This window comes from Apus apus, chromosome 2, assembly GCF_020740795.1.
Source record: "Apus apus isolate bApuApu2 chromosome 2, bApuApu2.pri.cur, whole genome shotgun sequence".
Taxonomy (NCBI): Eukaryota; Metazoa; Chordata; class Aves; order Apodiformes; family Apodidae; genus Apus; species Apus apus.
In genome coordinates, this window is record NC_067283.1 from 122509595 (window position 1) to 122522258 (window position 12664).

Here is a 12664-nt window from a genome sequence, read left to right on the forward strand (position 1 = left end):
CTAGTCATTTCACACACTCCACAGTTCATCCTTCAGCTGAAATCTGGGAACTGGAAATCACAGCAACTCAGGTGTCAGTCTGCTGGTGTTTGTAGAAGTTAGGCCATGCAGTGTACAGCTTATTATAGGTAATGTGATACATGAACTATTAGGTGTACTCTGCATGACTTTTTGTTAAAGAATCAAGCACCATGACCAAAGATCTTCCCCCAGAGAGATTTCTTCAAACTTTAATAAAAATTTACAGCCTTTTCCCAAGCCCACAACTGTAAGGAATGAGAAAGTTGTAGACTAACACAGTAAATCAAATCTGAGTACTGTGTGCCCTAAAGCTGTAGCAGACTTTTTTCCCAAGCTGTGTCTGAGTATACAATGACTCTTGGACATATTAATGCACTATATTAGTATTAACATATTTTGTTATTTTAATTTTATGGACATAGTTTTTCCCTCTGTCAAATAGGAAATTGAAGTTGTAAGCTGAATTTTTAAACAGCACAGAAAAGATGAGATGTGAAAATGTCTGTCCCCAGAATGTCTGTTTTAACAACTTGATCATGTCATGTTTGCTTCTGTGTGTCTAAGGGAGTAAAATGATAATTATGCATGATTATGCACAAAACATGTTTTGCTACATTTAATTCAGAGTTTTTCTGATGCTGTATTGCAGTTATACCAAATGCTTACGGAGATGGGTGAACTGGAGAACACCTACATTATTTACACTGCTGACCATGGTTACCATATCGGGCAGTTCGGACTGGTCAAGGGGAAGTCAATGCCATATGACTTTGATATTCGAGTTCCTTTCTTTATTCGTGGTCCAAGTGTAGAGCCGGGATCAGTGTACGTTCTCTTACATATCAAGCACAGCTGTTGAACCTAAGTAAAATGTTTCTAAGAGCATGTAATTATCACTCTGACTAGTTCCATTTCATAAAAGATGTCCTATTATCATAGGGAATGAGCCTCATAAAGAGGCATGTCTTCATTTTGTATTATTAATGAGTTATAATGCAGATGAGAAAGTCATATAATGTGTAGTCCTGTAGGGTTAGGCTTTGAGTTTGGTTTTTTAAAAGTAGGCAATCATCTGTGCTTCTGGTTTAGCAGAGTGGATGGTGAAATACCCTCATTGTCAATGAGATAAGAATATTGGCTACTGCACCTCCTTGTTTTATTGTGCTTCGCTTTTTCTTCGTGATGACAGTCTACAGTACTGGCCTGTCATCCTTAGAATTGTAGCCTTCAAGGGAGATTTTCTAAACTTAGCACTTCTGTAGAGCTTTACATCTTCAAAGCCCTGATAAACATTAATTACCATTCTATTTCCAAGAAAATGTGAAAACTCACGTATTGAACAGATGACAGCTATGACCTTTTCTGTTGAATTGCAGAGTGCCTCAGATAGTTCTCAATATTGATCTTGCTCCAACAATTCTGGATATAGCAGGACTTGACACACCTCCAGATATGGATGGCAAATCTGTCCTAAAGCTTCTGGACTTGGAGAGACCAGGCAACAGGTGGGTCCCAGCTTATTTCTTTTTAGCCAGTTCAGAAGCAAACACATAAGTAAATCAACAACTGAGTGGAAAAAGATTCTGTGAAAATGAGCTGTGTCATGCCAACAACCACAGCTTTCACACTTGAAGAGTCTCTTAAGTAGCGCATCTATAAAAACGCAGGTATATATAAGTGGAGAGGTGTTTTTTTAAAAATAAATTGTTAACACTAGCAGTGCTATATATAGGTGCCAGCAGTAAACATTATTATTTTGTTCTCAGGTTTCGAACAAACAAGAAGACTAAAATTTGGCGTGACACGTTTCTGGTGGAAAGAGGGTAATTATTAGGGGTGAGAGAGTTTTGGGAGACCCTGCCTTCTGGGAACACTCTTGTACATGTTTTTCTTTCTGCGCCCTCCTCTTCGTTTTAATGGTCACTGAAGTAGTAAATTTTGCAAGCAAACTTACAGGCCTGACTCGTTTCCTGGTTTCCTACCACTGGCTGTCCAAGCTGCAGTTCTCCCAGACCCCTACCTCTCAAGAAATGTGAAGGCACACTTTTCTGGAGACTCCTAGCCTGTATTTCTTCTTTTTCTAACATTGTACTTGTGACCACTTATGTCATCTTCTGACTCATTTTCTTTCCAAATCTCTGTTTAAAATCCAGCTGCACAGAATCCACCTATCAACTGTTTGTTATTGTGTTTTTTTCCAGCATATGTTGGAAGCATTCTTCATCTTTCTTCTAGCTAAAAAAAAAATAATATGTAAATGAGATTTAAGACTATAACTGCTCCTCCTTTCACTGCAACCTCTTTACACCCTCTTGCCTTACCAATTACTGCTGTGAAAATTTTCTCTCATAAAAAATTTACAGGAAGGTCCTTGTAGCACTTAGTGGCTTTACAGATTATGGAAATCTTGTGTCATTTAGTACAAAACAGGGCATATCAGACACATTGTAATATAGAACATACAAACAAGCTAGTGCTGAATGAGTACTGAAGCCCTTTAGTCTGTTCAGCTGGGCTTTTCAGCCAGGCAAGTACTGCTTCAGTGTGTTTTGTTTTGTGAAAGAATACACATTTATGTGAGAATGGTGCTGAACTGTGTCAGATAGACATATTTCAGCTGCTCTTATTTCTGTTTGGGTAATTTCCAGCAAATCACCTGAGTCTTTTTTTTATTATTATTATTTTTATTTACTGTGTGACCTACACTGAAGGTCTGTAACAAAAGTGTGGGGATTTTTTCCCTAAGAAGACATTAAATCTTCAACTAGTTTTGCTATTCAACTTTATTTTTCTTAAAGTAAATTTCTACGCAAGAAGGAGGAACCCAACACAAACACTCAGCAGTCCAATCAACTACCAAAATATGAGAGAGTGAAAGAGTTATGCCAACAAGCAAGATACCAGACAGCCTGTGAGCAACCAGGACAGGTAAGCCACCAACAACTGCGGTCTTCCATGCATCACAAGGAAATACCTGTTTTTCACTATGGGTCAAAAGAATTTGAAGAATATGGCATTTGGAAGACAGCTAAAAGTACATTGTTCTGAATCTCTTAATGACAAAGAAAATCAGGCACAAATTACCCTAAGCAATGGTTCAATTTAAGGTGCTGGAGGGCTAGTCCTTAGTTTGCTTTCTCAGTACAGGGTTTATGGTAAAAATCCCATGCTCAAATATAATATGACCACTTTTTCTTTGGTTCAGTGTATGACTAAATATGCAAGATAATTCAGCAGTAATTATGAATAAGGGAGACAGCCTTTTTGATCAGTGAAAGCTTGTACTCATAGGGCTAATTCAGAATTACTGAAGCAAATTGGTTTGTCCTCTGGTTACATATTATTTTATATGCTGGAATGAGCAACTGGATGATACATTTGGTAATCATCATGCTTTGTTATTTATTGGAACAACTTCAATAGAAGGGTTACCTGCTAAGAAACACTCGTTGATTAAGGTCACTGTAAGGAATCAGACACTGATAGCCATATCCAAAGTTGTTCTTGAACTTATACTTGGTTTTCCCATAGCTTTAATAATTGCAGTACAATACCTGACTGATACAAAGGTCTAACTGGATGTTCACAAAACCAGAAGTTACTGCACCCCTGACTAGTACGCTTACACCTACAACTCTGTAGTGTGTACACCGGGAGGCACCCAAATTAAGAAACAGTTAATCTGACCCTAAATTCTCTTCAACCCATTCTGAATTATTGGTTTATCTACAGTACATATGAAGATGAATTTACTGGGGAGATGTGGAAGGGATCTGTATGCCCTCCTACTGACACCACCTCCAGCCAGGCACATGCTGGGGGCGCCAGGCAGTGTCTCACACCCTCCCTGCCATACTCCTCCTCCATCCCCATCCCCACACACCTCCCCAGAGGAGTGTGAGGCGATTTCTCCCAGGCAGGCGCTTGTGCCTTTCCCTTAGATGTTTGCTCAGACTGCTGCAGTCAGCTGTAGGCCTGGTGCCGAAATATGGGAAAGCTGTTTGGAACAGGAGCATAAAGCCTCACTGTGTTCTTCCATCTGCAGCCACCCAGGGTGCTTCGCCCAGGGCAGGTAAAGCTGCAAAATGGAGGGTGCTGGGAAGAGAGGGCTCACTCGGGGAAGTTCTCCCTCCCTACCTTTTCTCTTCTCATTCATTAGAGCAGTGTTACAGTAAATCTTGGTTAATCCCAGATCGGATTGGAATATGTTTTGGCTGGCACATCCTCGGTCAGGTCCTCTGCCACAGCTCTCACCTCACACATGCTCCTTAAACGTGGCCACTTTTGAAGGGATATACACAATATCACAGTCTCACCCAAGGGCAAAGTTTTCAGGAGTTCAAACACTGCCATTGTAAACAGAGATTAAATTTGAAAAGCTGAACATTTTTATAAAAACTAAAGGAGATCTGTTGAGTCATTTAGACTGTTAGACGCTAAAATGTTTAGTTTTAAAATACCAAAATGTTTTATTTGCAATTATTTCTTATACTTCTTAGCTCTTATGCCAAAATTTAGGTTTGGAATAATGTTACTTTTCCACATGTAAATAGAAAAGGTTAAGTGTCCTGACTAGGTATCACACCTGGAGCAGTAGGAAGCATTGTTCCCAGACCTATTCGCAAGTCCACTGCCATATACTCGTCTTTCCATCCCATATCAGTCAGTCCTGTTTGATCAAACGGTTTGATCAGAGGGAGAAGACCTCGAGCCAGCAAGGAGCTGGCTTCAATAGTGTCTCTCCCACCTATGAACTCCCATTGACATCCTTTAAATGCCAAATATACATCAGCCCAACAGAGTCCAGCAGCCATCCTTCACAGCTGGATGAAAGACAGGGCTAAACTGACATTTCAATAGCAATTTTCAAAACTAGCCATCAGTGTATTTAAATTATTTTCTTAAACAAAGAGACCAAAGTTGCCCCTGTCACTTCTAGCATCCTGGGGGCTTCTTGCAGGGATGCTGAAGTTAAATGTGCCAACAGAAACCTCCTGTCAGACAGAGAAAGGGCTGTTACCCTCTTGGGGATGGGCAATATATGCTTACAAGGGAAGTCAACATACAATAGGAAAGGTGTGAATTTAAAGACCAGCATTGGAAATAACATGAACATCAGCAAGACATTGCAGTGTGAAGTGTCTGTGGGGTTTTTCAGTGTAGAAAAGATATTATAGAAAATTGAAAGTTAATAAGCCAAATAATTTTACTTTAGCCCAAATGGCTGCTCATGTGCAATATGAGGCATCATAGTTTAATATGAAGTTCCTCAGCAGATTTCCCATAGTCATTGTGCATCTTCTGGAAAAGAGAAAGAGGAAATATTGTTATGTGGTTTTTAAGGTTTTTTTATCTTTTAAGTTTGTTTTATCTTTTGAGATTAGTACCTTTAATTTAAATTACATGGGTGCAAATACAGAAAGAATCCTCATTTTCATTTTGGTGGTTTATAATGCTTCCTACATTTACTTTAGTCAGTTGCAGTTAACATCACTTACATTAAAATAACCTTCACAGAATGAACAATTGATGACTCATTTTTAAATAAATTATTGGTCTATAGGAAGTTGCTGCTAAATGTCTGGAACTAAGAACAAGCATTTGGTGCATTAATATACCAGTGTACTACCTAGTATAGTTAGAGCTTGTTCTTCATTTTAATTTACTTCAGTTAATATCCATTTTGTTTGAAATGAAGAACAAATTCGGAAGTTGAAAAAGAAGGAAAGTTGGTTTTCCTGTATTAAAATGAGGTGTGATCCTGAGACCCACTTGTTCCAAGATCTCCAAGGATATGGTACTCAGGAAAGTAATTGCTTCAGCTTGTTTTTGTACTTAATAAGCAATGCCTACATTTAAAAATAAATAAATAAATAAAGACATAAGTACATAAATAAATAAAAAATAACCTGGCATAGTAATGACTTTTATTAATTAAAAATTTCATCACCATTTTTTATGCCCAATGTCCATCCAAAAGTAGGTAAACACCAAAAAAAAAAAAAATACACAGGAAAAAAAATTAAACATCTATAAATTACTATAATTATTCAATATTTTTTTTAGTTTCTAAATGACTGCCAAAATAGAGATAAGAACTTTAGATTATAGAGTACATTTAGCTGCAAATCAGTAGGCCTTACTGGTTACCAAAAAACCCCTTTTGTTTCCATACAAAAAAACAGTTATAAAATGAGTATGCAAAATTAAGTCAAACTATTTTCATCATTCTTTTTAATTATTTTTTTTTTTTAGCACTATTGACAGGCTGCATCCCTTTCATTGCAGAGCACTCGCCTTGCTATTTCCTCACAATCCTCTTGATGTGAGGATAGTTTCCAAAAGTTCATGCATCTCCTTGAGAAAGTTTCAGAAATTAGATGTGCACAACTGCATGGATATGTGAGCTTTGGAATTAGTTATGTGCAGCCAGTGATTAACACAGGTCAGCAGTGAGCCCTTGTGGTGGAGAGGAATGTGCCAGTTGAGCTGCATGAGTGAGAGCACAGCTAACAGGTCATGGAAAGCTTCTCCCCGGTGCTTGTGGACTGCAGCTGGAGAGCTGCATTTGGGTTGGAACCACCATTAGCTGAGGAGCTTTGGCAAGCTGGAGCAAGTCCAGCGGAGGACCTCAGAGGTGGTCAGGAACTATTTAGGAAGAGCAGAGGTTTGTTTATCCAGGGGAACAGAAGGCAAAGGGAGAATCTAATTGCTTCCTTCAACTACCTAATGCATAATTGAAGAGAAGACAGACCCAGGCACTTCTTGGAGGTGCACAGAAGAAGGCCTATCAGCAACAGACAAGTGGCAGCAAGGGACAGTCTGACAAGTGTGTAGAAAAAAATGTTGCTGTTAGAGTGATAAAGCACTGGAGCCAAAAGAAGTTGTGAAGGTCCATCCAGGGATGCTTTCAAAACCTAATAATGTTGTTCCTGCTTTGAGGAGGAGGTTGGACTAAATGACCTCCAGATGTTCCTTCCAGCAGTTGCACATGCTCTTAATTTTTTTGCTTGCTTTATACGTGGACTCAAGGATTTCTTGTTTCCTTCCTCTCCTCAGCTTCATAACTTGGAAAGTGCTGCTAATTTTGTCCATCTTGTAAGCGAGTTATGGATCACCTGCCCATCTCATATTTGGATACAAACTAGATTTGGGCTCCCACCCTGACCCAGCTCTTGCCCTGCAGTCGCCCACAGCACAGCCGGTCCCACCACATCCAGGCCAGATTCAGTGTCCTCTGCAAAGCAGCAGTGGGGTGGACTTTCTACTCAGCTTTGGGGTTTGAGAGAGGCAGAGGCTTCTTTTGCAGTCCCTCTTTCACATTCAGAGTGCTGTAAGAAATTGTGATGGGAACTAGAGGTTTCTTTTGTAGTTTATATGCCAAAATTGTCACCAGTGTATGTGATGTAACTTAGTGAGGTCACCTGATTGAGCCCAGTTGGCTTAGCAGTGATGACTGATGGGGTTTAGCACTTAAATAATTTGCAGGGGGTTTTATATTTCGTTGATACATATTCGTCCTCTCAGCTTTACTGTAACAAAGGTACAAGGTACAGAAATATCTATCCATCTGCTGCATTGCTATCCTTGCTGTTGTTTAAAGCAATCATTGAGAAACTTTAATTAAGACTTTGTTAATTTTCCAATAGAGCAGAAATAATAGCATATGAATAAATATTTCTCTGGACTAATACAACCGTATCAAGACACAAATCTCCTCTCAGATTTCCTCTGAAATAACCTGAGATCAAAATATATGTTAGTTGAGGAGGTTTAGAGGCAAGCTGCTCTTAAATCCTTTGGCAGGTTATTTTTGTTGAACTCACTCCATCTTCTCACCCCTGAAATTCTGGATAGTTATCAAATATCAAATAAAAGCATGTTAGCTGTGTTTTCATTTATATTTTTTCTTTCTCTCTTCCCTTACCTAAATATGCAATTAATTAGTTGAGCTAATTCATGAGTATTTATTCTTTTTCTCTCCACCAGTCTGCCTCATAGGAACTTCCTGAGGCGTAATTTTGATTTCTGGGACTTAACACTGTTTCCCAGAGAGCAGTTACCTTTTGAGGCCTTGTGACTGATAGCCTGGGTGTCTCCAGTGCACTATTCAATCCATTACTTATAATCAGTACTAAATTCAGAGACAAACATCCATTTTTATCCTCTTACAAAAATTACACAAACCACAAACTAGTTTTAAAGGTTTCCCAACAGGGGGGGAAAAAAAGCCACCCTCTCAAAACGAGGACTGTGAGGCTTTGTGTTTAAAATTTCAACTCTTAGGTTGGATGACTCAGCAACAAACCCAGACACAGGTCTGTTTATTTTATGGGCATACATCTTCTACCATCTGCTCAGCACTACCTGCCAGTTTAGGAACAGCAAAGGTCTGAAGCTTGTAAAGATCTGTAGCCTGCTGCCAGCTCCAATGAGCACTGACAGTGAGCAGAACAGAAAAATGTGTTGTGCTGCCCAGGTTTGTATGACATGCCGGCCCATGAACTCAAATAGAGCTAGGCAGGTATAATGCCATAGCCCCTAACCTTCCTGGTGCTCATTTTTTCATTAGCTTTGGAGATGCAGAATTTTATGTTTCCTCCTGAGGAAGTGGATCCCAAAACCACCCCAAAGAAATAATGTTCTGTTTTGAGATTATGCCTGAAGACTGTACAGTGAGATTTCAGTTAGATTAAGTCTCAATGTATTTTACAGTGATTTAAGGCTTTACAGGTGGTCACTTGAGGCATGTTACTGAATCCAAGCACCAGCTCTGTGGTAAATGTGCAAGGTTCTTCTGGCTCTCATCCAACAAGCATGTTGTGTAGTCTGTACATACCTCTTATTTCTCACGTACTTTCTACCACTTAAATATCTAGCATAAGAATTTAATTTTATTGTTCATGTTCATATTTATCACATTATCATATCAGCATTCAGTTGAAAGCATAACTATCTGTAATGCTAAAAGAGCACTTGCCATCAATCAGCTTACAGATAATATTGTAAAGGAAATTAGAATGGGGCTTGTTAGGTGTAGTCTGGTTTGGCTCAAGTATCTATGTTCTCATAAAATAAATATCACAGACTATACATTTGTAAAGGTCAGCTTTATGACCAGCTGCAGAGTACGAATAAAAACACATAAGCCAGTAAGAGCTGGCCAGAAGTGTCAGATGGCTGCACAACAACTGACAGCCAGACTCTGGGCACCCACTAAAACCCAACTAAAATTATCATGTGGTTTATAAACATCACTCACAGATCATCCCAGTTGTCAAAAGGCCTCCTGATGCCTGCAGAAGCTAAAAGGCACAGGTGATCAACCTGTTTTACCAGAATGCCTGTTTCTTTGCCACCTGTCCACTGTTACCACCTTTTCTTAATAATAATTCAGCAGAGCATTTTTGCACAGGCTTAACTAGAAGCATAGGTGTTTCGGACCAGTCCTGTAGTTAAAACTAAGTACATACTTCAGTGCTTTAATGAGCAACTCTTACAGATATTGCTCTCTTTAGACACTGCAGAGTCATCACTCATAGTTGACAGAAACATGCTTGCAACACTGTTGCTCAAGAATTCATAGGAATTACCAGAAAATATATTATCCCTTGTTAAAATGTCACCCTGTTTGCGAATTAAAACCAAATAAGAAGATAAGTCCTTTTATCTCTGAAAATAATCCTTCAAAATGTGGTATTTCATATTTCAGCCTAAATATTTCATATTTCAGCCTAAATATTTAAGTTTCCTATTAAACAGAGGCAGCTCTTTCCAGATTTTTCAATTCTTCAAATTTAAGCAATTCTTAATCTGAAGTACCAGCTATATTGTGGATAAAATCCAGAGATATTCCGGTCTGGGCAGATCACTGATTTCTCTGGTTTAATATCTTTCAATTCACAACTGTGTTCAGCATTTTTATCACTATCTTATCAGTGTTTCCTAATAGAAAGACTTTTTGGGAGAATGGCAACTTAAAAAGCAATTTTACACAAAAATATTTGGACAGAAAACATAGATTATACAAGAATAATTTTAGCACTTTCTGTAGTACTCCTTTGAGGTTCTCTTTTTGAAGTTTCCATTTTAAAATATCCAGTGAAACATGGCATAAACTAACTCCTCTTCAAATTAAATGTATATGACCCAGTAGTAACTGATTATTATTGGTATTGCTATTTGTAACTGAAAGGCTACATTTACCATTTTTATTGGCTCATACATGTTTGCACCTGAGAGTGGACATTTATTGGATAATAGCAGCAGTCTGTTGATATTGTGTTGTAACTCCAGACAAGCTAATAGATTTGGTAAAGAATGTTATGGAGGTGAAATCTTTTATGTGTCCAACTAAGTGCCTACACTTCTAGAGCTGACAATGCAGTCCATGCATTTTTTTATGAACTACAACTGCTACAACTGTGACATTTAAAATCAATATTGTCTATACATCAAGAATGTGAAATTGTGTCATCTGTAACCTTCCTATGCTATTTTATCTTTCTTCCACTTCTTAAAAGCTGTGAAGTAGCTCAAAATTTTAAATTTCCATACAGTTATGTCTGCTATACTGTGAATAATTTCTTAATTCTTTTTTTCCCCTCCAGTTATGACCCTGTGCATTTAACTGAATGTATTTCTGTCATACATTACTCCTCTATTACACCAGTTCTTAATAGGACAAATTGCTTCCCTGTCTGTTGAACTACTGACCATTGCATTTTTCAGGAACATTTTCTCAGGGAGTAAGGCTGTATATAAAAAAACATCTTTGAATACATCCACATCAGTAGACTCTGGAGCTGTGCATGATTCAATAGGAGGTGGTCCAGTTATGAGGGACTGGTACAAAAATAGGGATCTGTCCCTATGGGCAGTGTCAACACTGTTCTAAAATTAAATAAGATACTTTTGTTCCACAAAAATGCAGCAATACCTGCCAGGGTATCTCTGTGAAAAAGCTATGCTCACATGCAATGTTCAAATACTGGTGAGATGCAACAGCAGAGATTAATATTTCCAGGAGCATTTAGGAGCCTCATTCAGAACCAGGGTTCATGACTGCTCTGAAGGAATGTGAAGAGAATACGGCCTTGGCCTGTAAAGATTTCTCAGCATCCAGGTCCAGTTCAGCAGAAACAAATTGCTGCTGCTCTGTACTATTTACTGTAGCTAACTAATTACAAGGCACTTTTCAATGCATTATGTGACGTGATCTCTTTGAATGGCACAGAGAAAACAATACCAGGATTCAGTTCTTATCGAGGTAGCACAGCCCTAAACCAGGCTCCCTTACTGGTAGCATCACAGCAGCTCCCCTGACACTCACCTACGTCTGACTACTGCTAGTAGAGGAAAATGGTACACACATACACAGCCCACGATAGTATTTTCATCTAAATTGTTTTCAAATCTAGATCATACGGTTTGAAACAGGAAAAAAGGGAAATGAGATATTGAAGACATGTATAAATTCATGAAGTCTTCCTTTCCATGCCTTATCTTAACATTCCCTAGGCCAAGCAATAATATTTCAAGTCAACCATGCATTACCAAAATGAAAAAGCACCTGTAAAAATATTGTCTCCATGTTATATTTCAGATTGCATGTGTTTCAGGGTTTCATAGCTTTGTGATAAAATCTGACAAGATTTGTAACACTGAAGTGTCTGCTGCAAATATTGGGCAATTACATTTCTTGGAAACCCTTTGCTCACCTACTCTTAAGATATTTTTCATGAATTGTCTAATTAATTTGCCTTCTTTATGAGGGGGCAGGAACTCTCTCAAAGCTGTCACAGTCTATCAGATAAACCAAGTTGTTTTGAAATCCTACTTAAGTGGATATTTACAGTGCAGCACATCACAATGATTCATCCTAAATGTATACTTTTATACCTTGATTATATTCAGTAATTAAAGAGACTTACTTGATTTTAAGGCACTGGTACAAACTGATTAATATCAGGAAGCTGACACCCAAGGTAGTTATCAAGTCATTTGCTATTGTCTTGCTCATGTAGCTCTAAGTCACCACTGGAACCTTGCCAGCAGCAGCCAAAGCCACCAAGTACAAACAATACCCTTTTAACCAGGTCATTTGCCTTTGAAATTACTTTATAAGGGCAGACTCCTACCCCCAAAAGAAAATACATCTTGCTAATGACATCATCCTCTGAAAAGCTCCTGTTGCAGCGTGTTTGCCTCCCCACTGAGGAACAGGCACATGTACTTTTGTGTTTGAAATTCATCTTTGGAAGAAATTAAAACAGCTTGATCTCCCAAATGATAGAGTAGAGTAGCGTAGCATAGCTTAGTATAGAGTGGAGTAGGAAAGGATAGGATAGGATAGGATAGGATAGGATAGGATAGGATAGGATAGGACAGAATTAGAACAGAATAGACTGTTTCAATTGGAAGGGACCTACAGTAATCACCTAGTCCAATTCTCTGATCACTTCAGGGCTGGCAAAAAATTAAAGCATGCCATTAAGGGCATTGTCCAAATGCATCTTAAACACTGGCAGGCTTGGGGCATCAATGACCTCTCTAGGAAACCTGTTCCAGTGTCTGACCAGCCTCTCATTACAAAAATGCTTCCTAATGTCCAGTCCAAACCTCCCTGACATAGCTTTGAACC

General features: G+C 38.6%; 1 protein-coding gene across 6 annotated transcripts in view; it reads left to right on the forward strand.

The window, feature by feature from the left end:
* Positions 1-12664, forward strand: part of SULF1 (sulfatase 1) — a 125860-nt gene that overhangs the window by 91362 nt on the left and 21834 nt on the right. For 5 of the 6 annotated variants that reach the window (XM_051609346.1, XM_051609340.1, XM_051609341.1 and 2 more), the window contains 4 exons: positions 671-846; positions 1398-1526; positions 1788-1844; positions 2820-2949. In XM_051609346.1, the coding sequence (XP_051465306.1) occupies positions 671-846; positions 1398-1526; positions 1788-1844; positions 2820-2949 (492 nt within the window). The remainder of the gene's footprint in view (positions 1-670; positions 847-1397; positions 1527-1787; positions 1845-2819; positions 2950-12664) is intronic. The other variant, XM_051609345.1, reaches the window with a different exon arrangement.